The sequence below is a fragment of the Neovison vison genome, chromosome 2 (genome assembly GCF_020171115.1).
Source record: "Neovison vison isolate M4711 chromosome 2, ASM_NN_V1, whole genome shotgun sequence".
Taxonomy (NCBI): Eukaryota; Metazoa; Chordata; class Mammalia; order Carnivora; family Mustelidae; genus Neogale; species Neogale vison.
Window position 1 is genome coordinate 15,873,533 of NC_058092.1, and position 21,277 is coordinate 15,894,809.

General features: G+C 54.2%; 2 protein-coding genes across 3 annotated transcripts in view; one reads left to right on the plus strand and one right to left on the minus strand.

Annotated features, from left to right (window-relative positions):
- Positions 1 to 6,647: 6,647 nt before the first annotated feature.
- LDLRAD2 (low density lipoprotein receptor class A domain containing 2) lies at positions 6,648 to 14,654 on the plus strand. The gene is made up of 5 exons (XM_044236747.1): positions 6,648 to 6,729; positions 8,677 to 9,120; positions 13,022 to 13,153; positions 14,127 to 14,273; positions 14,425 to 14,654. The coding sequence occupies exons 1-5, from the start codon at positions 6,648 to 6,650 to the stop codon at positions 14,652 to 14,654; spliced, it is 1,035 nt and encodes a 344-aa protein (XP_044092682.1).
- A 319-nt stretch (positions 14,655 to 14,973) lies between these two features.
- The window catches only part of HSPG2 (heparan sulfate proteoglycan 2), a 99,103-nt gene continuing 92,799 nt past the window's right edge, over positions 14,974 to 21,277 (minus strand). For both annotated transcript variants that reach the window (XM_044237388.1, XM_044237387.1), the window contains exons 86-97: positions 21,124 to 21,222; positions 20,599 to 20,820; positions 20,074 to 20,318; positions 19,584 to 19,755; positions 19,326 to 19,448; positions 19,166 to 19,222; positions 17,466 to 17,541; positions 17,297 to 17,375; positions 17,094 to 17,164; positions 16,829 to 16,912; positions 16,360 to 16,463; positions 14,974 to 16,223 (exon numbers count right to left, since the gene is read on the minus strand). In XM_044237388.1, coding sequence (XP_044093323.1) covers positions 16,051 to 16,223; positions 16,360 to 16,463; positions 16,829 to 16,912; positions 17,094 to 17,164; positions 17,297 to 17,375; positions 17,466 to 17,541; positions 19,166 to 19,222; positions 19,326 to 19,448; positions 19,584 to 19,755; positions 20,074 to 20,318; positions 20,599 to 20,820; positions 21,124 to 21,222 — 1,505 coding nt within the window. In that variant the 3' untranslated portion in view covers positions 14,974 to 16,050. The remainder of the gene's footprint in view (positions 16,224 to 16,359; positions 16,464 to 16,828; positions 16,913 to 17,093; positions 17,165 to 17,296; positions 17,376 to 17,465; positions 17,542 to 19,165; positions 19,223 to 19,325; positions 19,449 to 19,583; positions 19,756 to 20,073; positions 20,319 to 20,598; positions 20,821 to 21,123; positions 21,223 to 21,277) is intronic.

Sequence of the window (21,277 nt, forward strand, 5' to 3'; positions counted from 1 at the left end):
TGGTGTGGTGCTCTCTCTAATGAGTAGATTTTACCTAAAATGTGAACTAAGGTACCCCCGCCTTTTTTTTTTTTTAAAAATTTTATTTATTTGAGAAAGAGAACCAGAGAAAGTATGAGAGGGGAGAAGGTCAGAGGGAGAAGCAGACTCCCCATAGAGTTGGGAGCCCAACATGGGACTTGATCCCAGGACTCTAGGATCATGACCTGAGCCAAAAGCAGTCACTCAACCAGCTGAGTCACCCAGGTGCCCCTGCCCCCCACTTTTAAAGATTTTATTTATTTATTTGACAGAGAGAGATCACAAGTAGGCAGAGAGGCAGGCAGAGAGAGAGGAGGAAGCAGGCTCCCCACAGAGCAGAGAGCCCAATGTGGGCCTCGATCCCAGGACGCTGAGATCATGACCTGAGCCGAAGGCAGAGGCTTAACCCACTGAGCCACTCAGGCACCCCTAAGATACTCTTTTTAAAAAATCATTTGAAAGAGAGGGAGAGAAAGAGAGTAAGAGAAGGGCAGGAGCAAAGGGAGAGGGAGAAGCTAACTTCCCTCAACCCCAGCAGGGAGCCCAACATGTGGGGCTTGATCCCAGGAACCCATGATCATGACCTGAGCCGAAGGCAGACATTTAACTTTAACTGAGTGAGCCACCCAGGCATCCCTCTAAGATACTCTTTTTTACAATTTTATGGTGAATAACTGTCCATTCTTTTAATTCTAAGTATCTTATGATTTTATCTGTTCAACTTATTGAATGTTTTCTTTCTGTTCCTCTAATCATGATATTGTGTCCATAATAATGTGTGAGGGAGTTGAACATTCTCAAATCCCCACAAGTACAAGGCTATTTATATGTTCCTGGACTCCTTTCTGAAATGTCTTTTGTTTTCTTTGCCAAGTGCTCTGGTGTTCTGGAGGTATTGGTCTTACAAGAAAACATGTTTCAAGGATGTGCGGAAGACGTGTTTTCTTAGATATGTAGAGATCTTTTCTAGGGTTTCTAATGTGTGAGACAAGGGGCTTGCTATGCATTTTATTATTTTTTTTAAATTTTTATTTATTTGTCAGGGACAGAGGGAGAGAGAGTGAGCGAGCAAGGCAGACAGGGAGGCAGGCAGAGGCAGAGGGAGAAGCAGGCTCCCCACCGAGCAAGGAGCCCGATGTGGGACTCGATCCCAGGACCCTGGGATCATGACCTGAGCCGAAGGCAGCTGCTTAACCAACTGAGCCACCCAGGCGTCCCTTGCTATGCATTTTATTTTGTAATATTGTACATATTGTTTTATTTTGCACATTATATTTCCCTTTTCTTTCTCTTTCAGTGGTCAGTATGCATCTTCCTTCTGGCCCCACTGATGACTTGTAGGGGGTAAAGTCTGCCTATTTCTGCCCTTTTTTTTTTTTTAAGAGTTTATTTATTTATTTAACAGAGAGAGAGAGAGAGAGAGATCACAAGTAGGCAGAGAGGCAGGCAGAGAGAGGGGGAAGCAGGATCCCCGCTGAGCAGAGAGCCCAATACGGGACTCGATTCCAGCACCCTGAGATCATGACCTAGGCCGAAGGCAGAGGCTTTAACCCACTGAGCCACCCGGGCATGCCCTATTTCTGCCTTCTTTTCAAATCCTCTAAAAATGATCTTGATCTCATGATTTTATCCTTGAGTTCTGTATTGCAGAGTATGAATAGTATATATGGGTAACCAAAAGAGAAAAACTATCTCTTCACATGATTCGATATTGAGAAAGGTTGCTTAACATTGTTGTCATGGAATGAACGTGGATTTGGATGTCAGAAATACCCTGACTTCTGTCCCTTCTGGCTGGATATCAAATCTGACACCTGCTTGGCTTTGATACTTGAGCCTGCTGTGACCAAAAGGGGGCACTGTTCCAAGTTGCCTGGTAAAAGCTACAAGGGTGGGCTCTCCCAAGCCTCAACTCTCTGTGCTTCCCCTTCTCCTGAGAACACTGTGGACCCTCTCTCTCCACCTGCCTGAGTACCATTCAGATTTCAGATTTCAGCTCAGACAATTCCTCCTCTGGAAGCCAGATCGATTCCGTTTCCTTCCTTCTTCCCTCCCTCCTTTCCTTCCTGCCCTTTCTTCCTCCCTCCCTTCTTTCCTTCTCTTTCATATTTTCTTTATTTATTTGTCAGAGAGAGAGAGAGAGAGCGCACAAGCAGGGGGAGCATCAGGCAGAGAGAGAAGCAGGCTCCCTCTGAGCAGGGAGCCTGATGTAGGACTCGATCTCAGAACCCTAGGATCATGACCTGAGCCGAAGGCGGATACTTAACTGACTGAGCCATCCAGGCGTCCCTAAAATGAGGATCCTGATACCCACTTAATGGTACTAACTGTGAAGAATGAATGAACAGATACATGAAAACAATTCCTGGCAAATAGAAAGCATTTGATAAATTATGATTAATTTGTCATCATAATAATTTTTTTTAGTAATAATGATCATTTATTCATTTTATTAATACTTGCTAATTTTATTATTCTCTGGCTTCTCTTCTCCAACCGAGGCTGGCTTCGCCCTCTCTGTTCCCTTAGCCTTGGCTTTCATAATGCTGAATTAGACTTTCGTTTTACTTTTTGCTAGGCTCTGAGATGCCTAAAGACAGAAGTGTGTCCTTTACCACTATACACCCAGCTCCTAGTACAGGGCTAGGCACTTTAGGACTCAAGGTCAAGGGCCAGGCCCTTATGAGGAATCAAATTATGATTCAAGGGATTATATAATAAGAAGAGAATTGGGGTCTGGAGCTCCAGGGGAATGGGCAGTAGCTCTACCTCCCACTTTTGGGGCTACTTTGAACAAGTCCCTTCATCTTTCTGGCTTTTGTCTTTCTCATCAATAAAAGGAGATGATTATACCTGCCTCAGGGCTTTTCTGGAGTGAAGGTATTCACGGCCTTAGGCTTGGTATTGGCATCAGTAAACAGTTATCTACTAGTAGCGTGTTAAACTGTAAGTTGCAGGAATGACGGATGAGATGTGACATCCGCAGTGCAGAAGTGGACTGAGGGAAAGAGTCCTTAGAGATGACCCAGGCTTGCTGACCCATGCGATGGAAATGGTAGGACACAGCAACTGGGCAGGACAATTGTTCTTTTCTGGAGTTCCCTGAATGTGTAGGGAAGACACCGAGGACTCAGACCTCAGATGCCCAGCCCTTGGCTTCGTGATGGAGCTGCCACTGTCACCCGCCTCTAAGCTGAGGGGCATCCCATGGCCGCCCAGCGGCTGTTTCTGGGATGAACAACGGGGTTCCTCATCCTCGTATTGGCTTTGACTGCCCCCTAGGGGACATTTTTCTCCAGACCCCTGGGTACCGGTGGCATTCCTCCAGGAAAAGGGTTGGGACACTGTCCAAGCCTGCTGGTTCTCTCCTCTTCTTGTCCTCTGCTCACTCCATGGCAGACTCCCATCGTGTGGCTTTACATACCGTCCACATGCTAACTGCTCCCCAAATTATATCCATAGCCCACACTTCCCCCTCCTACACTCCACACTTGGAGATCCAACGGCCACCTGTCCTCTCCACAGGGATGTCGAACAGTCTTCTCAAACATATGTGTCCAAAGCGGAGGGCCTCATCCTCCCCCATCCCAGTTACGACAGCGCTATCCTTCCAGATGCCAGGCTCAAACCCAGGGTGCCATCCTTGGCTCACCTTTCCTTCATACCCAAGTCTAAACTGTCAGCAAAGCCTATTGTCAAACCCAGGGTGCCATCCTTGGCTCACCTTTCCTTCATACCCAAGTCTAAACTGTCAGCAAAGCCTATTGGCTGCACCTTCAATATATGTCCAGAATCTTTCCACCTCTTGCAATCCTGGTTCAGGCTACCACTAATTCCAGACTTATTAAAATAGACTCTTATCTGGCCCTGCAGCATTTGGCCCAGTCCAGTGGCTCTTGTCTCAGCTGGAGAAAAAGCCGGAGTCCATACAATGACAACGAGAGCCTTACTGATCTAACTCATCTCCTGTTACCTTCCCCCATCACCGCATTCATTCCATGCTGTTGTCACTTGTGTCGGGCATGCTCCTGCCTCAGGGCCTTTGCACTTGCTCTTCCCTCTTCCTTCAAATAACTACATGGCTGGCACCTTCATATCCTTTGGATATTCACTCAAAAGATCCTTCTTCACAAGGCCTTCCCAGGATATCCTATGCAAATTTCAGCAGATCTCTGACATTTCCCATTTCCCCACCTTGCTTTATGTTTTTTTTCTTCTTCTTCCTTTTTTTTTTTTTAGATTTTATTTATTTATTTGATATACAGAAATCACAAGTAGGCAGAGAGGCAGGCAGAGAGAGGGAGGAGAAAACAAGCTCCACACCGAGCAGAGCCCGATGTGGGGCGTGGTGTGGGGCTGCTTCCCCCTCTCTCTGCATGCCTCTCTGCCAACCTGTATCTCTCTCTCTGTCAAATAAATAAATAAAGTCTTTTTTAAAAAAAGAGAATATCTTACTCTTGCAAATTTTACAAAAACACATAACCCCATGCAAGAAATGTGTCCTAAAGCTTCAGCTGCACAGGCTTCATGGTAAATCGGCTCCTTCTGAAGCAGACTCGGGTCCTCTGAGAGCCCCAGGCCTGGCCTTGGATGGCACACACAGGGGCACTGAATGTCTGCTCTGGCAGGGACAGCCGTTAGACAGTTCAGGATCCGTGGCTGTTTCTTGGATTTGTTTTATAGCGAGGAAGAGAGAGGGGGAGAGAGCACAAGCACACAAATGGGGCGAGGGGCACGGGGGGGGGGAGAGAATCTCAAGCAGACTCCACGCTGAGTATGGAGACTGACGCAGGGCTCAATCTCATGACCCAGAGATCATGACTGGAGCTGAAACCAACAGTCAGATGCTTAACTGACAGAGCCACCTAGGCGCCCCAGGGCCACTGATTTTACCCTTCCCATAGAGTCTCAGGACCCTGAGGTGTGTCTCAAAGATTACACCTGGGGACTTCTTGAAACGTGGGGCACCTCTGTTTAAGTAATAGTGACATTAAGAGTCAGCATCCCACCTAGCATGTCCTGGGCACGCACTTACTGTGTGACAGACACTATTCTCAGTATCCTGCTTGTATCAAGTGACTCAATCCTTATTACAAACCTATGAAACTGAAACTGTCATTTATATATTAAAGCTTCCATGTAGGGACACCTGGGTGTGTCAGTAGCTAAGGGTCTGCCTTTAGGCTCAGGTCATGATCTTGGGGTCCTGGGATGGAGCCCCATGTTGGGCTTCCTGTTCAGTGGGGAGCCTGCTTCTCCTTCTCCTTCTGCTCCTCCCCCATGCTCATGCATGTTGTCTCTCTCAAATAAAATAAAATAAAATATTCCATGTAAGAAAACTTTAGGAAAAACTGATCTTAAAAAAATATTTTATTTTTTTTTTAAGAATTTATTTGTTTATTTGACAGAGAGAGAGATCACAAGTTGGCAGAGAGGCAGGCAGAGAGAGAGAGAGAGAAGGAAGCAGGCTCCCCACTGAGCAGAGCGCCCGGTGTGGGACTTGATCCCAGGACCCTGAGATCATGACCTGGGTCGAAGGCAGAGGCTTAACCAACTGAACCACCCAGGTGCCCAAAAATATTTTATTTTTAAGTCATCTCTACATCCAACAGGGGAAAACCCACAACCCCAAGATCAAGAGTGGCATGCTCCACTGACTGAGCCAGCCAGGTGCCCCATGAAAAATGTTGGTCTAATAACAAGTTTTGGACAAGTTCTGAAATGGCCCAAGTCCTTTCTTTGATATGTGGGGAAGCTGAATCTAGCAAAAGAGAGGTCATGTGCTTAATACTATGTATTTATTCTTCTTTTCTGGATGCCTGCCCTGTGCCAGGCACTGTGCTATGACCTAGGGGTTCAGAGATCAACATAACCCTTGTGGAACACAATTTTAGTGGGGCCAGTAGATAATATACACAAGATATCTGTAAGTCAAGTTATTCGAGCGAGTGCTGAAGTAATATATTTGGGGAGATGTGACTGAGTGACAAGGAAGGAAAGCACCAGTTCACACTGAGAGGTGGTCTGAGAAATGTGGTCCGAGGGGGTGACATGTGACCCCAAACCTGAATGACCTGAAGAAGCCAGCCATGGAATGCTATGGGAGAAGAGCACTTCACATGGAGGGAATTGTGAGTGCAAAGGCCCTGGGGTAGGGCCTCCTGGTCCAGCACTACTTTGCCACTTGCTGCCTCTGTAGGGCCCTGAGAGCAGCCCTTTGATGTGCTGGGCCTCCCTCAAGCTCAGCCCTAAGGTGTCAATTTATCCAGAGCTCAGCAGCTCTCTGAGACTGTGGGCCCCCCTCCCAGAAGCCTTGTGGGTGAACCGGATCTGAGGTTCCTGGTTCCTATCTGGCAGGGGGTGAGTGGCCATCTTCCCCGCCTACTTTCCCCAGGCTCCAGCCTCAGCCCCAAATCTCCATGGCAACCTTAGATACAATCCTGATCTGAAGAAGGATCTGGAGCACAAAGATCACTATAAAGAGACCAGAGGGCTGATGGACTTACCTCCCCTTGCTCCTTGTGTCCTGTCACACTTTCTGCCAGGCGCTCCCCCGCAGTCTCCCCAAAGACCCCAAACTGAGGATCCTGCAAGTCTGCCCCGTTGCTGGGCACAGCAGGGCCTGGATGGAGGTCTGTCTGGGGCAGCTGCCCGAAAGGCTGCTTCTGCTGGGGGCGGCTGCACTGGCTGTGTCTGCTCTGGAAACAGGTGAGCCTGAGGGGGTTCAGCTGGGGTGGGCAGGGGGTCAGGTCCTCCCACCCTTAGAGACCGTAACCCCATGATAGGCTGGGACCCCTTGACTTGGAGGAGGCTGGAAAGTCTTGTGCCTGGTCTTGTTTGGTATCCCAAACTCCTCTGGGAGGCTGGAACTCCAAGTCACCAAGAAATAGGTCTGGAGTGTGTATGGGGAAGGGGGCAGTGGACAACAACAACTGTGAACTTTGGGGTCAGACAGTCCGTGTTCACACTCTCAGTGATATCACGGCTTCACCTCTCCGGTTCTGGTTCTGCACCAGCAAAGTGGGAATAAGGGCCCTTGCTCCTTAAGGGACTATTTTTTTTTTTAAAAAGATTTTATTTATTTATTTGACAGAGAGAGATTACAAGTAGGCAGAGAGGCAGGCAGAGAGAGAGAGGAGGAAGCAGGCTCCCTGCTGAGCAGAGAGCCCGATGCGGGACTCGATCCTAGGACCCTGAGATCATGACCTGAGCCGAAGGCAGCGGCTTAACCCACTGAGCCACCCAGGCGCCCCTTAAGGGACTATTATTACTATGCATATAAGATGAGATAAATGTGTGAGACATTTAGCTCTGGGCACATAAAAGGTGCTCAACTCATTCACTCTCCAAGCCTCCCTCTTTCACCGTTGGCCTTTAGGGCAGATTCTGGATTTACTAGATCTGGGAAGATTTGAGACAATGTTCCCACATCCAGAGCCCTGACAGTGAATTTCTTCCCCAAAGACCCACATCCTGGCTGGTCCTTAACACCCACTGGTGTCCCTACTATGTACCAGAAAAGCCACTTCCTCTTTTCCATCCTTACAAAAATCAGAGCTAGTTTGATTATTTGTACATTATCTCATTCAGTCCTTGCAACAACTCTGTAGCAGTGAGGATGTTTTGGGATGTAAGTAACAGATACCAAATGTCCATAAGGACATTTGCTATTTCACTCAAGAAGAGTGGCCACAGATGATTCCAGAAATGGTTAATTTAGCAGCTCCACCATGTTGACGTTTTCCATGATTTTATGTTTTCTCATGATTCTCAGGACCTTATCCTTGCAAAATGGCTGCTACGGCCCCGGCCCTTGCATCCTCAGACAACTGCTTTCAGATTTTTTTTTTTTTTTTTTTAAATCAGAGAGGAAAACCTTTTCCAGGAGCCCTCAGCAAACCTCTTCAATCTCATTGGCCAGAATCAGGTCCCATGTCAATCCCTAAACCCCGCAAATTGAATTAGGATTACAAAGCTTGGTTTAGGCCAATGACAGGAGACAACCTGGTAGGTTGCTCACTGACAGCTGAGATATATTAGGGTTCTTTTCCAAAGAGCAACAGGGAAAGGCTGGGGTAGGCAGAGGCCCAATTGAGTCTACCCCTCCTGGGATAAGGTACTAATAATAGCTAACGCTTCTGTGACACTCATTAAATACACAGCACTGTCCTGAGCGCTGAACATTTACCTGCCCACAGTCCTCTAGTTTCAATTCCAAAATATGAGAAACTCCAAAAGCCAAAACTCCTTCTTAACTAAGGTACGGGTGACACTTGACTTGAACTGATAAGAGGCTGTTTCTTGTCTTTATTTGTCATGCTTAGGGTTATGTCAGCAGACTTACTGTAGAAAATGTGTTTGATCATGGAGGGCTGCAACATAATCTCCTGTATTACCTACCTTACCTTTCTAAAAATCTGGAAAATTCTGAAACGTATTCCAGAGCTTTTGAATAAGAGATTGAGAACCTGAATTAAATTACTCAACCCTTTGAGTAATTAAATTACTCAAAATTCTGAGATTGGGCAATCATTCCATTTTGTTGATGAAAAAACCGAGGCTCAGAGAGGGTGAGTGACTTACCTGGGGGGTCACACAGTGGGCAGGGCTCGGAACCGGGCCGCGCGTTTCCAGGGTTTGTGCTTTTCCCTGCAGCCGACCTGGTGGACCTCTGCGGGCAGACGTGGCAGGGGGCCGGGCTGCTGCTGCGCTCGCACTCCGCCTCGCGCAGGTTCTACTTCGTGGCCCCGGACACCGACTGCTGGCTCTGGATGCGGGCGGCGGCCGCCGGCGACAGGATTCGATTTCAGTTCCGCTTCTTCCTGGTCTACAGCTTGGCCGCGGCGGCGCGGGCGCCCCCAGCATCCCCGGCGTCCAACGCCTCCTCCACGGCGCCGGCCGACCCGTGCGCCCCTGGGTCCTACCTGCAGTTCTACGAGGGCCCGCCCGGGGCGCCGCGGCCCCTGGGGGCCCCTCTCTGCGGCCTGACCATCCCGGCGGCGGTGGCGTCCTCCGGGCCCTTCCTGGGCCTCCGCCTGCTCACCAGAGGCCGCCAGCCCCGCGTGGACTTCGTGGGCGATGCCACCTCTTTCCGGCTGGGTGGGTGGGGGCTGTTGGCCGGGACCGGGGGCCCCGAGCCAGGGGCAGCTGTGGGCCTGGGGTCACCGGTGTGGCACCTGCAGTGCGGAGGATGGGGGCGGCTGCTGGAGCCTGGACGCGGTTGGGGCAAGGGGACTGGCAGCGGGCTGAGTGCGCTTCCGGGGGGAGGGGGAGGGGGGAAGGGGGCATTCCAGACCCCCGGAGTCGACCCAATAAATCTGACTCCCAGGGCCCCGATGGCAGTCCCCCTACCAGCCGCCGACATGCGCCCGCACACACTCACCCATTCCCAACTCCCACGCACTCCCACACCTGACACCCAGTACCCACACGCACACTGCACACTCATTCACACGGCCCCCCACGCACACACCTCACGCCTCAACACCCATGCACGCTTCTTACCCCATATACTCTGCACACATTCACACCACCCACACGCTCATACCCAACCCCCTGCTCACCCACCCTGCACACTCATTCACACGACCCCCTCACACACCTCACACCCAACACCTACACTCACTGTACTCAACCCTCATGGCCTACACACTCATTTACACATACTCACACACTCACCTGTTCACAACTCCCTCTCCCACACCATTCCTACACTCCCACACCTCACATCCAACACCACTCACACACCCACGCTCACAGGACCGATCCCATACTCACACACCTCACGCCTCAACACCCCCCCCACACGGCACACACCCCCACACACCCTGCACACTCATTCACATGACCCACACTCCCACCCCTCGTACCCCAACGCCTTTATTAATACACTGCACACTCATTCACACAACCCCACACGTACAAACCTCACATCCCAACACCCACACTCACACACACTGTGTATGTGCATACAACCCAGAAGTCTGCACTCATTTACACAACTCACCCACCCACATGCCTTGCACACTGCGACACACAAGCCGCGTACGTCCCATACCGCACACTCCCACACAGTATACGTCACGCACCTCCTACACAGACAGCACCACTTTGCACACTTAGATACAACTTACACACTCTCAAGTTCACACACGGCTCTTCTGTCCTGGCTCAGCCCTTCAGAGGGTTGCAGGGGAGCGGAGTGAGGACCCTCAGGGCTGTCAGCGACAGCAAGGAAGGGGAACTCACAGTAGTTAATAGTCACTTGGTACGCACTGCTTTTGCCCTTCACGAGCCGATGTGTCTGGGCCTCCCGGCCGCACCACACCCATCTCCTTGTCCTCCTGTTTTTGAGTGGGAAACAGGCTCAGGGAGGTTAGGAAAAGTGCCCAGGCCTCCCCGCTCACAAGCGGCGCAGCTGGGCTTCAGCGGCTCGAGCAGGTCCTCTTGTTCAAAGTGAGTTCAAGGCTTTAGCCCCTGCAGGCTCCCCCAGGACTGGAGATACTCCCGTGTGTCCCAGCAGAGGCTGTGTCTGGTGATGGCGAGTAGGCGAGCTGCCCAAACCCGGAAGACTACAAAAGCACAGAGAAACTTTAGTGCCCATGCTGGCAAGATATCCAGGCTGGGGATTCAAATGTGGGAGTGCAAGCACTTTGAGACTCAGACGCAGGCTCACTGGGAGCTAGACTTCAATGTGCCAGGCCCTGGACGGCCCTTTTTTTTTTTTTTTTTTAAAGATTTTATTTATTTACATGACAGAGAGAGAGATCACAAGTAGGCAAGAGAGACAGGCAGAGAGAGAGGGGGAAACAGGCTCCCCGCCGAGCAGAAAGCCTGACGCAGGGCTTGATCCCAGGACCCTGACACCATGAACCGAGCCGAAGGCAGAGGCCCAACCCACTTAGCCACCCAGGAGCCCCATGGACGGCCCTTTAACACTGAGTTGGTCTGCCAGAGCCCCCGGGGCCGTCTCATGGCCTCTTTAGACAAGGCCCACCTTCTTCTCCCCTAGCCTAGTACCCAGTCTGAATTTTGAATTTTATTTATTTATTTATTTATTTATTTATTTATGAGCGAAAGAGGGAGGAAGAGTGTGTGTGTGTGACCAAGAGCAGGGGTGGAAAGCAGGGGCAGGGAGAGAATCTTAAGCGGGCCCCAGGCCCAGCATGGAGCCTGTTGGGGGGCTCGATCTCACGACCCTGAGATCACGACCAGAGCTGAAATCAACAGTTGGATGCTTCACTGACTGAGCCACCCAGGCACCCCTGAATTTTGGATTTTAGATTCTTTCTCTCTTCCCCCTTAGTCTTTGGCTCTAGGAGGAACTATAGGAAATTTGGACTCTAAATCCTTAGGGCCAAGGTGGTGGCCTTGGGGTCTCCCAGGCTTCCATAGGGCTTCCACAGGCTGCAGCAGGCTGCAGCAGGCCCGGGGGCCTGTGATGTGTTGCACACAGCGCTCACTGGCTGATGGAGAATTAACCCCTCCCTCCGTACCCTTCCTCTCTCTCCCCGTGGACTTGCCAGCTTGCAAGTGCCGCTGTCAGCCAGAGCCAGGGATGCTGCTGGTGTCTGTGTTCGTTCTCATGGACTCCCGAGAGGAGGCAGTGGTGAAGCCCTATCATAGCTCTCTGGCTTCCTTAGATTAATTTTGTCACTTGAATGAAGAAGGGTTCATTTCACATCATTAGGCCACACACGCAGGCACAGACTGCCTGGTTCGTGCACACACGCCTACACTGACCCTCACACATGACTGCCCATACACAACCACACCACTGTTTGTGTTTTGTGTCACATTCACCCTTACATCTCCATACCTGTTATGTAGTCTTTATTTTCATTTGTAGACAAAAGAAACCCTACTCAAGTTGGTTTAGCCAAAGGAGAATGGGGAGGGACTCCTGTAACTGGGGTATTGAGGTGTTGGTTCAGGTAGAGCTGGATCCAGCAGTTCAAGTAATGGCCCCTGGGCTCTGTGTCCTTGTTCTCTGTCTTTGCATTGTGGGAATCTGCTTGGCCTCCCTCTCAGGCAGCTTCTCTTTCTATCTGGCAGTAAGATGATCCCGCAGGTCCAAACCCACGGTCACCATTATAGCTCTAATCTCAACAAAATAGAGAGCGAGTATCTTTTCTTATGGTTCTAGCAAGAGTGCTGGGGCCAAATCTGAGTAGTCATGTGGGCTATGTGTCCATTTCTGTAGCCAGGAAATGGAATGCTCTGATTCCCATGCCCACCCCTGAGCCAGGGTGTTGGGCAACCCCCCTGAATCAGCTTTTCTTCACAGAATGAGATGCTGGGTAAGTCAGCCTCTCTGCACACCATGCGCATCAAGTCATACAATTCATTCACCTACGTGCATATTCATTCATTTAACAAATGTTACAGGGGCACCTGCAATGTGCCAGGTGCTGTTCTAGGCTCTAGAGATAGAGTGATGAACAGCAGAGAAGTCCCTGTCCTCTCTGAGCTGACATCGTGGTAGGGGAGACGGGCCATTAACAAATAACCAAGTGAATCCATGTTCTGCTGAGGTGAGGAGGGCTGCAGAGGGATGGAAATCAGGACAAGGAGGACCAGAGTGCTGGGGGAGGGTGGCATTCATGAGTGTGGACTGGATTCCTCATCTGCTGCTTTGATACAAGCTGTGTAGCCTTGGCCAAGTGACCTGAGCTCTCTGTGCCTGATCTCTGAAATGGGAGCAGGAACAGTGTTTATCGTGTAGGGTTATTGTGAGAACTTCCGGAGCTGGGTGTGGGTGCAGCGCTAAGAGCCATGGCCAGCACCAGACAGGAATCAGTAAATGTCAGCCATTGGCATCATCTTGAAGACCATACACCTGTCTCCCATGAAACACCCACCTATGCTTTCATCTGCATGCACACAGAAGCAGCTCTCTGTGGCTCGCAACTCCCATGTTCCCTCACTATAGGGCTACGCATCCCTGTGCATCAGGGGTTGGCTCAGGGTCCTCATCTCGTGCCTCCCCTCCTGGCCCCAGGAGCCTGCGGTGCCTACTTCCGCTGTCGGAATGGCAGGTGCGTGCCCTCAAGCCTGGTGTGCGATCGCTGGGGCGTGGACAACTGTGGCGATGGTAGTGACCAGGCTTCCTGGCCACCAGCCAACTGCAGAGGTCAGTGATGGGTGCAGCTTGGGCCCTGCTGAGCTGCTAGGAAGGAAACTGGGGCTGACTCCCCTTCCCTGGGGCAGGGCCTCAGTGCAGAGACTGGGGGCAGGGGCATGGCAGGAGGGGGAACCTGTGCAGGCTGGACTATCTGAGAATCAGAGCAAGTTAGAGCCGGAATGATGCTGGAAGTGATCTAATCCAGCTTCTTCCAAATGGTATTTCAGTGGTGGAAGCTTTTCCTAAGTGGAATTTTGCAGAGGACCAAGAGGAAGAGATGCTCTATTTAACTGGACATGGAGGCCAAGACCCTTGCTGACTGATGTCCCATCAAGGGACACCAACTTGAGTTGAATCTTCAATACTTACTTTGGAAACCATTGTCCAGTCTGACTCCCATGTTTTATGTATGGGGAAACTGAGGCCTAGGGAAGGAGAAATGTCTTGCCCAAGGTCGTAGAGTCAGGGAGTAGCATGACCAGGAATGACCTCTGTGGACAGGGGGACCAAAACAGGGCACCCAGGAAGCTCTGGGAATCTAAGATGCCACATCTGCAAACAGGGCTGCCATGTACGGTTCAATAGGTTGTTTACTGCAAATTAAACACCTGGCTGTAGGTGCTGATAAACCTAACGTTTGGAGTTGTCCTAAACTAAGTGAAATACCACAGGTAAAGAGCCCAGTGCCCAGCATGGTGCTTGGTGGCCAGAGAATGCTCAGTACAGACACTTCCTCCTTCTTGAGAAGTAGCCCCATTTGTAACCCTGGGCCCTGGAGCTGGGCAGTGTGATCTCAAGTCCTCCCCTAGTACTTTCCTGCTCTGTGACCTGGGCAAGCGACTTAACCTCTCCAGGCCTCACTTTCCTTATAAGAAATGGAAATACTGATAGTAACAAACTCAGACAGGTTTGGGGAGGCTTCAGTGAGCCCAAGTCAAGCCCTGGAAAGTTCTGTGTGTTCCTCTATTATTTCCTGCTGCAGGTCCCCCTCTGGTGCCCAGCCAGGCAGGGGGTACTGATGGCCCTGTGTCCAAGACCCTGACGCTCCCCTCAGCTTTTGGTTCTGCAGGAACCCTCCAGATGGCCGCCCAGAGGACACCCATCACAGGCCGGGCCCCTGAACAGCGGGGTACAACAGCTCCTCTGGGAGGTAGATGGCTCTTGCTTCACACCTGCTTCCACTCCTCCCACCAAGGTCACACTTATCCCCCCCCATGTGACAGGGACAGGGCAACAGGCCTAGGGTGCGGCCTGAGTGGGCTTTCCTTTTTTTTCTGCAGGTTCCCGGCTCCGAGGTGTGGCGCTGGTCTGCTCACTGGTCCTAGCCTCTGCTGGCCTTCTCGTGGGCCTCCTCTGGTGCTGCTGCTCCTCCCACTGGCGGGCCTGGTGGACTGGTGCCCAGGGCCTCTGCCCCGGCTGCACCATCTGTTACACGTGTCCTGGCCAGGTGGCTCCTGGGGGGCTGCAGCCAAGTGGGCTGGCCTTCCAGGATCAGGGAGGACATCCCTAGAGGCTGTAGCTTTGGAAACAGGAGCCTGGGCTCTGGGGTCAGACAGGCTCTACCCCATCCCCAGGAGGGCCACCTGACCTTGGGCATGTCACAAAAGCCTCAGACTCAGTCTGCTCCTCTCCTACCTTGTGGGTGTCATGAGGGACATGGAGCTAACCAGTCCTGTCACTCGGGTGGCCGCTGGCACCCTGCTAGATCTGGGAAGGGCGGGGGCAGGGGCCTTGCTCCCCTGCAGCTGCCTTTCTTCACTCCCAGAACTCACCTGCCTGTCTTTGCCCACCCCCGGCCCCCCCCCAGTCAGGGGCACAGGAGACAGCTCTGGCGGGGATAGCACCGTTTATTAAGATCAAGACAAAGACCACAGGAGGGTCCCTTCTAGGACACAGAGGCCAGGCGTCCTGAACCCCACATCTGCGGGCTGCTGGTGGGGAGGTCACGTGCCCCTAGCTGGGCCCTCAGGCTCCCGCAGATGGGGGCAGGGCTGTCATGTCCCCTTCCTGTCCCTCCCAGTCATGAGTCCTGGTATCCCCCACCCAAGGCACTAACTCTTTTCAACCACCAATGCCCTCCTCCCCCCATGTCCCCTGGGCCTTCACTTCCAGATCAGTGGGGGGGATATGGCCTGGTGTGGGCGGGGAGACCCTCTCAGTGCTGGGCTCTGCCTGTATCAGCTCCTGGGAAGAGCTGGGGTAGAGTTTCCCTTGCCGCCCCTGAGGGGCACGGGCCCTGGGCCAGGTGTTGGGGAGTAGGGGTGGGGTGGGGGGCTGCAGGCCAGGAGGGCTCAGTGGGAGGCAGAGGCTGCCAGGGGCAGGTGGCCCGACTGGCTAGGCAGAAGTGAAAGGGGCTGGGACATGGGCTGGTGGCGGGGGAGGAGGGGGGAGGTGGCCTGCCCAGGGGTGAGCTGCCTTTTGTTCCACAGTTGGCACTAAAGAGCTTTCCCCACCCAGAGGAGGGTGGCAAAGGCAATTGCGAGGCCCCCTGCTCCAGGGAGCTGGTGAGGCACCAGGCTGTGGGCTGTGGTTGGCTCTTGTAGGACTGAGGGCTGCCGGAGGGCTGTGGGACGGGGACAGCCCAGCTCTGCGGGGGGAGGGGCTCTCCAGCGGCGGTGACAGTTCTGAGCCCACTCGGCTACTGCATCTGACCCCCAGTCCTGGCAGCCCTCTGAGGCACCGGCTCTCATCCGACCTGCCTTACCTACCAGCCCGCGGCTCGGCCCAGGGGTGCTGGTGTTGGGGGTGGCATGTCTACCCTCCAGTCCAGCCCAGGGCAGTAGCAGCAAAGCGTGGCATTGCCTCAGTTTCTTACAAAATAGTCATAATAATAATATTAATAATAATATACTCGACGTCGTGGGGCTGGGACGCTGCCCGGGAGTCCGTGTGGGCCAGGCAGCCGCCTATGAGGGGCAGGGGCGGGTGTTGGCGCCAGCCTGGGCACGGTGCTGTAGGTCCAGAGGCTGTGGCGGTGGAGCGCCGGGCCGGGCCGAGTGCAGCACCAGGTTCTTGATGCAGCCAGTGATGCCCGAGGAGAAGCGGCCCCCAGTCAGTGTGGTCACATCGGGGGCTCCGCCTGCAGGCACCAGGGGAGGATGGGGCATGTCAGCTCCCGCAGCCTGGCATATCCTAGCTCTGTGGGGGCCCCATTCCTTCCCTGGTCCTGGGGAGGGCACCCGAGGCCTGTACCGGGGTCCAAGCCTGGGACTTACCGATATAGATGCTGCCCTTGGTGTTGACGGCCACGTTAGGGCCTGGCGACTGGCCACTGAGCAGCTCCTCACCATCCACCTGGATGGAGCCTCTCCGGCCTTCTCTGTTGGCGGGATGGGGGTGGGGCCCTCATCACCAGTTCCAAGGGAGCCCTCCCTTTGCCACAAAGATGCCAGACAAGAAGGCCTGTCCCTGCTTGGAGCTTTTTCCTTCCACCACTGGATGAGATCTGGCCCCACAACACAGCTTCTTGACACTTCTCTCAGCTGTCACCTGTCCCCTCGGGTGTCTGCCGCCCCCCCACCCCACCATGGTGTCTGTGTTTAGGCTGATGGGCTCTCCGCCTGCCTAGGCTTCAAGTTCTCTCCCAGAGCTCAAAGCCTGCCTCCCTGTACAAGGCAGGCAGCATCCCGTCCTACCCCAGAACTCTGTGCCCTTCACCCCAGTGCCTGGGGGGGCCTTTCTTACCGCAGTGCGGTCACCCGATGCCACTCGCCATCGTCAATGGGGTCTTCAGAGACCAGGCGGGCCTCCCCACTGCCCAGCTGGTAGCTGCAGTCACACAGGGCCAAGACAGTGAGAGCTGGGCCAGATAGAGCTGGTTTGGGGAGCTGGGGTCCCAGGAGGGCTGCAGCTTCTCGTGGGAGGAGCCATGGTACCGAGCAGAGGTGAAGCCCCTGAAGGGGTACGGGGGTCCAGGGAGAAGAAGGAAGGGGCAGGTGCCCGGACCCACCTGAAGACAAGGTGTCCATCCTGAAGCCCGAGACTGATGAAATCCTTGCTGCGGCTGGCATCTCTCAGGTCCTGCCAGGGAAGCACAGGGTCGTTGGGGTTCCCTGTCTAGAGAGCCGAGACCCCTGCTGCTGTGGCCTCCACCCTCCTCTCTCCCACCAGGGGGCTGGTAGCCTTGAGACCGGGCTGGACGCCCACACTCACCACGCCCTGCCAGAGCAGGAGGCCATTGGCTGTGCTGGTCCGAACTTCCAGCTCGATGGTCTCCGGGACCTCAGGCAGGCTGGGAGTGGAGGAGGCGGGTGAGGGGGAAGAAGCTGCAGATTCCTGCTCCCCTCCCTGAACCCAATGGCTCCCCCGGCACCTATCTCACCTCCTGGAGAAGATACGGCCAGGGAAGGCAAGGAAGCCACCATCGTGGAAATAGGCTCCATACTGTCCAGGGGCATCTGCGGGAGGATGTGGGGACAGTGAGGTCTCTGCTTGCCTGGATGGGGCGGCCACTGTGCTGGCTTCCGGAACCCTACCTCCACCCCAATGTGTGCTACCATGGGGGCCCTGAGCCTGCAGTCTCCAGAGACCCCAGAGGGCTCTGGACACAGGTCAGGGGCCTGTGAACTTGGACGGAGAGATACTGGGGCTCTCATTTCAGTGAAATGGAGTTGTTCCTTCCGTTATGCATGTGGGCAGCAAACCCAAGGGGCCATAGCAGGACTTATGTTTTGTCACTAACACATCATTGGAAAATTTTAAATATTTTGAGAACTTTATCTCAGTACAGTGGGTTTCCTCTGAAATCCTATGTATTTTATTTTATGTACTCAGTAGGGTCCAGATAGGGTGACCAACCACTGTCCCTATTTGCTGAGTCCTGTCCTGGTTTTAGTTCCTAAAGTTCACATCCCGAGAGACCCCATCAGCCCTGAGCAGACCAGGAGAACTGGTCACCTAGGTCCCTGGCACATAGAAGTTTCAGAGCCCTTGTGTTCCCTCTCTCTTACAGAGGGGAAGACAAGCTTGGGGTGGGTGTGAGCGACCTGCCCAGAAAGTGGGGAGCCAGCATGGCCACCTAGACCTTTAGGCCCCAATGTCCATACTGGATGTGGTTCCAGCATCCCCAGCCCTACCTGCTCAGACCCATCTTCAGGCCAGTACTGGTCCCTGTGGGCCTAGAAGGGTAGGGGCACTTGGCCACCGTCTACCCAAAGATGCAAACAGTGAACATTTCCTGAGCACCTACTGTGTGCCAAATAACCTAAGAGGGGTGTCACAGCCGGCTGCAAGCACCCTTTCATTTAAAGGGATCCTTACAATAATCCTGTGGCTTAGATATAATGTTAATAAAAGCTAACATCCTGTACCCACTGTCGACCAGACGTTGTTCTAGGCATTTTGAGTACATTAAGTAATTGTATCCTGACACAAACTTTTATCCAACCCTTGTGGAAGGAGGTCACTCCCCTTTATTTTACACATAAGGAAACTGAGGCACAGAAGGGTAAGTGACTCACCCATGGGAATGCGGCTAGTAGGCGGCAGGGCTAGGATTTCAATCCAGAGCCCGTGTTCTTAGCCGCTCTACCGCTACTGCTCCTATCCCGTTAGTGAGAAGGAAGAAGATGGCTATATACAAAGCAGTTAGCCCAGCATCCCTGAAAGTTTAATAAATACTGATTTTTTTAAAAAAACGATCACTGCTTTTAAATAGCCTGTGGAATCCTTGAGAAGGTAGGTCTTGCCTTGTTCCTCGTGTATTTCCTGCCTCAGTGGCAAGGGCGGGCACAAAAGAGTTTGTTGACAGGATATGTGAATGTAGAGGAGGAAACTGAGGTCAGAGTGGCTCAAGGACCCACCCCGGGCGGCCTTGCCGGCTCAGCTAGCTAGAAGTATAGGGCGTGCTCCAGCTCTGTGTTGCTGGGCTCTTCTTTGTTCCCTCGCTCTGAGCCCAATGAGCCTCTCGCATGGCCTTGTCCTGCTCACAGGCCAGAAACAAGAGTGTGGGCTCCTTGGGAGAGGGGCTGACATGGGAAGCCAGGGAGGAGACAAGCCTCTCTGGCCACAGGAAGTACATACCGTTGCCCCCGCTGCCTTCCAGATGCCACTCGGACTCTGCTGTGCCTTGTCCAGGGCCTATGAAGAGAGGCAGGTGCGGTCAGCAGGCACAGACACCGCGGGCCCCGTGTGTCGCCCCCTGGGCCACAAGTGGGAGGTGGGGAGAAGCCGGGACAGTTACCTTGTTGGCAGCGGGGCCCAGAGAAGTCGGGGGGACAGAGGCAGCGGGTGCCCTCGCAGGTGCCCCCGTGTAGACAGGGCTCACGGAGCCAGCAGGGGTTCTCCCTGTGCTCACACAGGTCTCCTGCGGGCCAAGGCGCCGTGAGCAGGTGTGGGCCAAGGCAGCTGCCCCTCCTCTCTGCACCCTCCCCTCGATTCCCCTGCCGCGCCCCCCCACCCCGCCCGCGCCAGAGCCAGGGTCAGGGGTGGGCTCGCACACCTTTGAAGCCGTCTGCACACAGGCACTGGAACTCGAACTCGCCGGCTGGCATGCATGTGCCACGGTTCTGGCAAGGCTGGCGCTCACAAGGGGAGCTGCTGTAGCACTGCTCGATGCCCCGGCTGCCCAGGAAGCTGTAGGTGAGGTCCAGCCGCTTCCCATTCACAGACACCTATGGTACAGGGATGCTGAGGGGCTCTGGGCATACCAGGGGCAGAGGCCAGGCTGCCCAGTGGAGGGTAGCTGGGAACCCAAGTGGGAATATGGGTGTTAACGGGGGTTGTAGCACAGGCGACGGAGGAACCTAAGCTGAAGGCCTCCTGTGTGCCAGGGATATCCAGCAGGGCGACCCGCTGCACAGAGGAGGGAACTGAGGCTGGCAGGAAAGTGCCCAGGCTTGCTGTGGGCTCGGGGGTGGGGGGGAGCTGGCCTGCACCCTCTCCTTCCCTCCCCTCTCCTCCCCTGCAGGCCCCTGGGGGCTGCTGCTCACCTCGCCCACGCAGCCACGGAAGTGAGTGCTAACGTTGGTGGCCGGTGGCAGCCGCACGGAGGGCTCCACGCCCCCAAGGTAGAGGCGTGTGTGCAGGTTGAGGCCCTGGCTCTTGCCCGGCGAGGAGCGCAGCACGGGGGGCCTGCGGTTCACGCGCAAGCTGCCGTCCTTGTTCAGACGCTCGGCGGACACTCGGTGCCAGTGGCCCAGGGCCAGTGGCTCAGGGCTCCGCAGCACGGCCAGCCCTGGTGGGGGAAGGCCAGATGGGGATGGCGCCCGCAGAGGGTCCCTCCTGCCCACTCCATACAGGTACTTGAGCGGACAGGACATTCCAGGAGGAACCCGACAGAGGCCTAGGAGACTTGCCCAAACTCCCATGTGGAGAACGGATGTCACTGAACAGGGGACTTGGGTCGGTCTGACTTCTGAGGGTACTCCTCCAGCCCTCCTTAGGGCATGCGGAGCCGAGGGGGGGTGCACAGCTCGGCACCCAGAGCCCATCTGTCCTTGGTCTCCCACGCTCACCTGACCCTAACTCGTAGCGGAACTCCAGGTGGCCGCCGACCATCGCCAGGGACACGAAGTCCTCCACAGGCCCGCTCTTCCCTCCGCTGAACACCAGGATGCCGTCGGGTGCCAGTGGCTTGAACTCCACGTCCAGGCGCAGCTCGTGGTGTGTGTTGGTGAGTGCGGGCAGTGCCAGGTAGGAGCCAGTGCCCGACATGGAGGGGGTGGTCACTGTCACACCTGCAGCAGCCACAGCTCAGCCGGGCCCAGAGGGGGTCCCGGCTCCCCTGCCCGGCCCGCTCCAGACCCCGGGGCTCAGGACCGGCTGGGTAACAGGTCGGTGGGGAGAGTGGGGGGTGGCATTTACAGACCCTCCTGGGAGGGATTCAGGCTGGGCAGAGGTTTAGCCTGATGACTTTGAGGCCTTCTGGCTCTGGACTCATGTTATCATCCACAGGGCCCTTTGTGACCTCCGAGTGTCCCTGCCCAGCTTCCCCCCTCCATCCTGGGCTCCCCCAGGGACTCCGGTCTCGCTCCACTCACCTTCCTCACACCTCACCCCTGAGCGGCCCAGGTGGCAGCGGCAGGTGTAGCCTCGGCCATCAGGCCGGTTCACACAGGTGGCGTCTGGCCCACAGGCCTCTGGGGGACAGAGGGGCCAGCAAGAAGGACACTGAGGTGGCCTGGGAGAGGGCGG

Coding starts and splice junctions, on each gene's coding strand:
- LDLRAD2 (XM_044236747.1), top strand. CDS start 6,648: ATGGAGGTCTGTCTGGGGCAGCTGCCCGAAAGGCTGCTTCTGCTGGGG. Junction 6,730..8,676: donor TGTGTCTGCTCTGGAAACAG/GTGAGCCTGAGG, acceptor TTTTCCCTGCAG/CCGACCTGGTGGACCTCTGC. Junction 13,154..14,126: donor GCCACCAGCCAACTGCAGAG/GTCAGTGATGGG, acceptor TTCCTGCTGCAG/GTCCCCCTCTGGTGCCCAGC.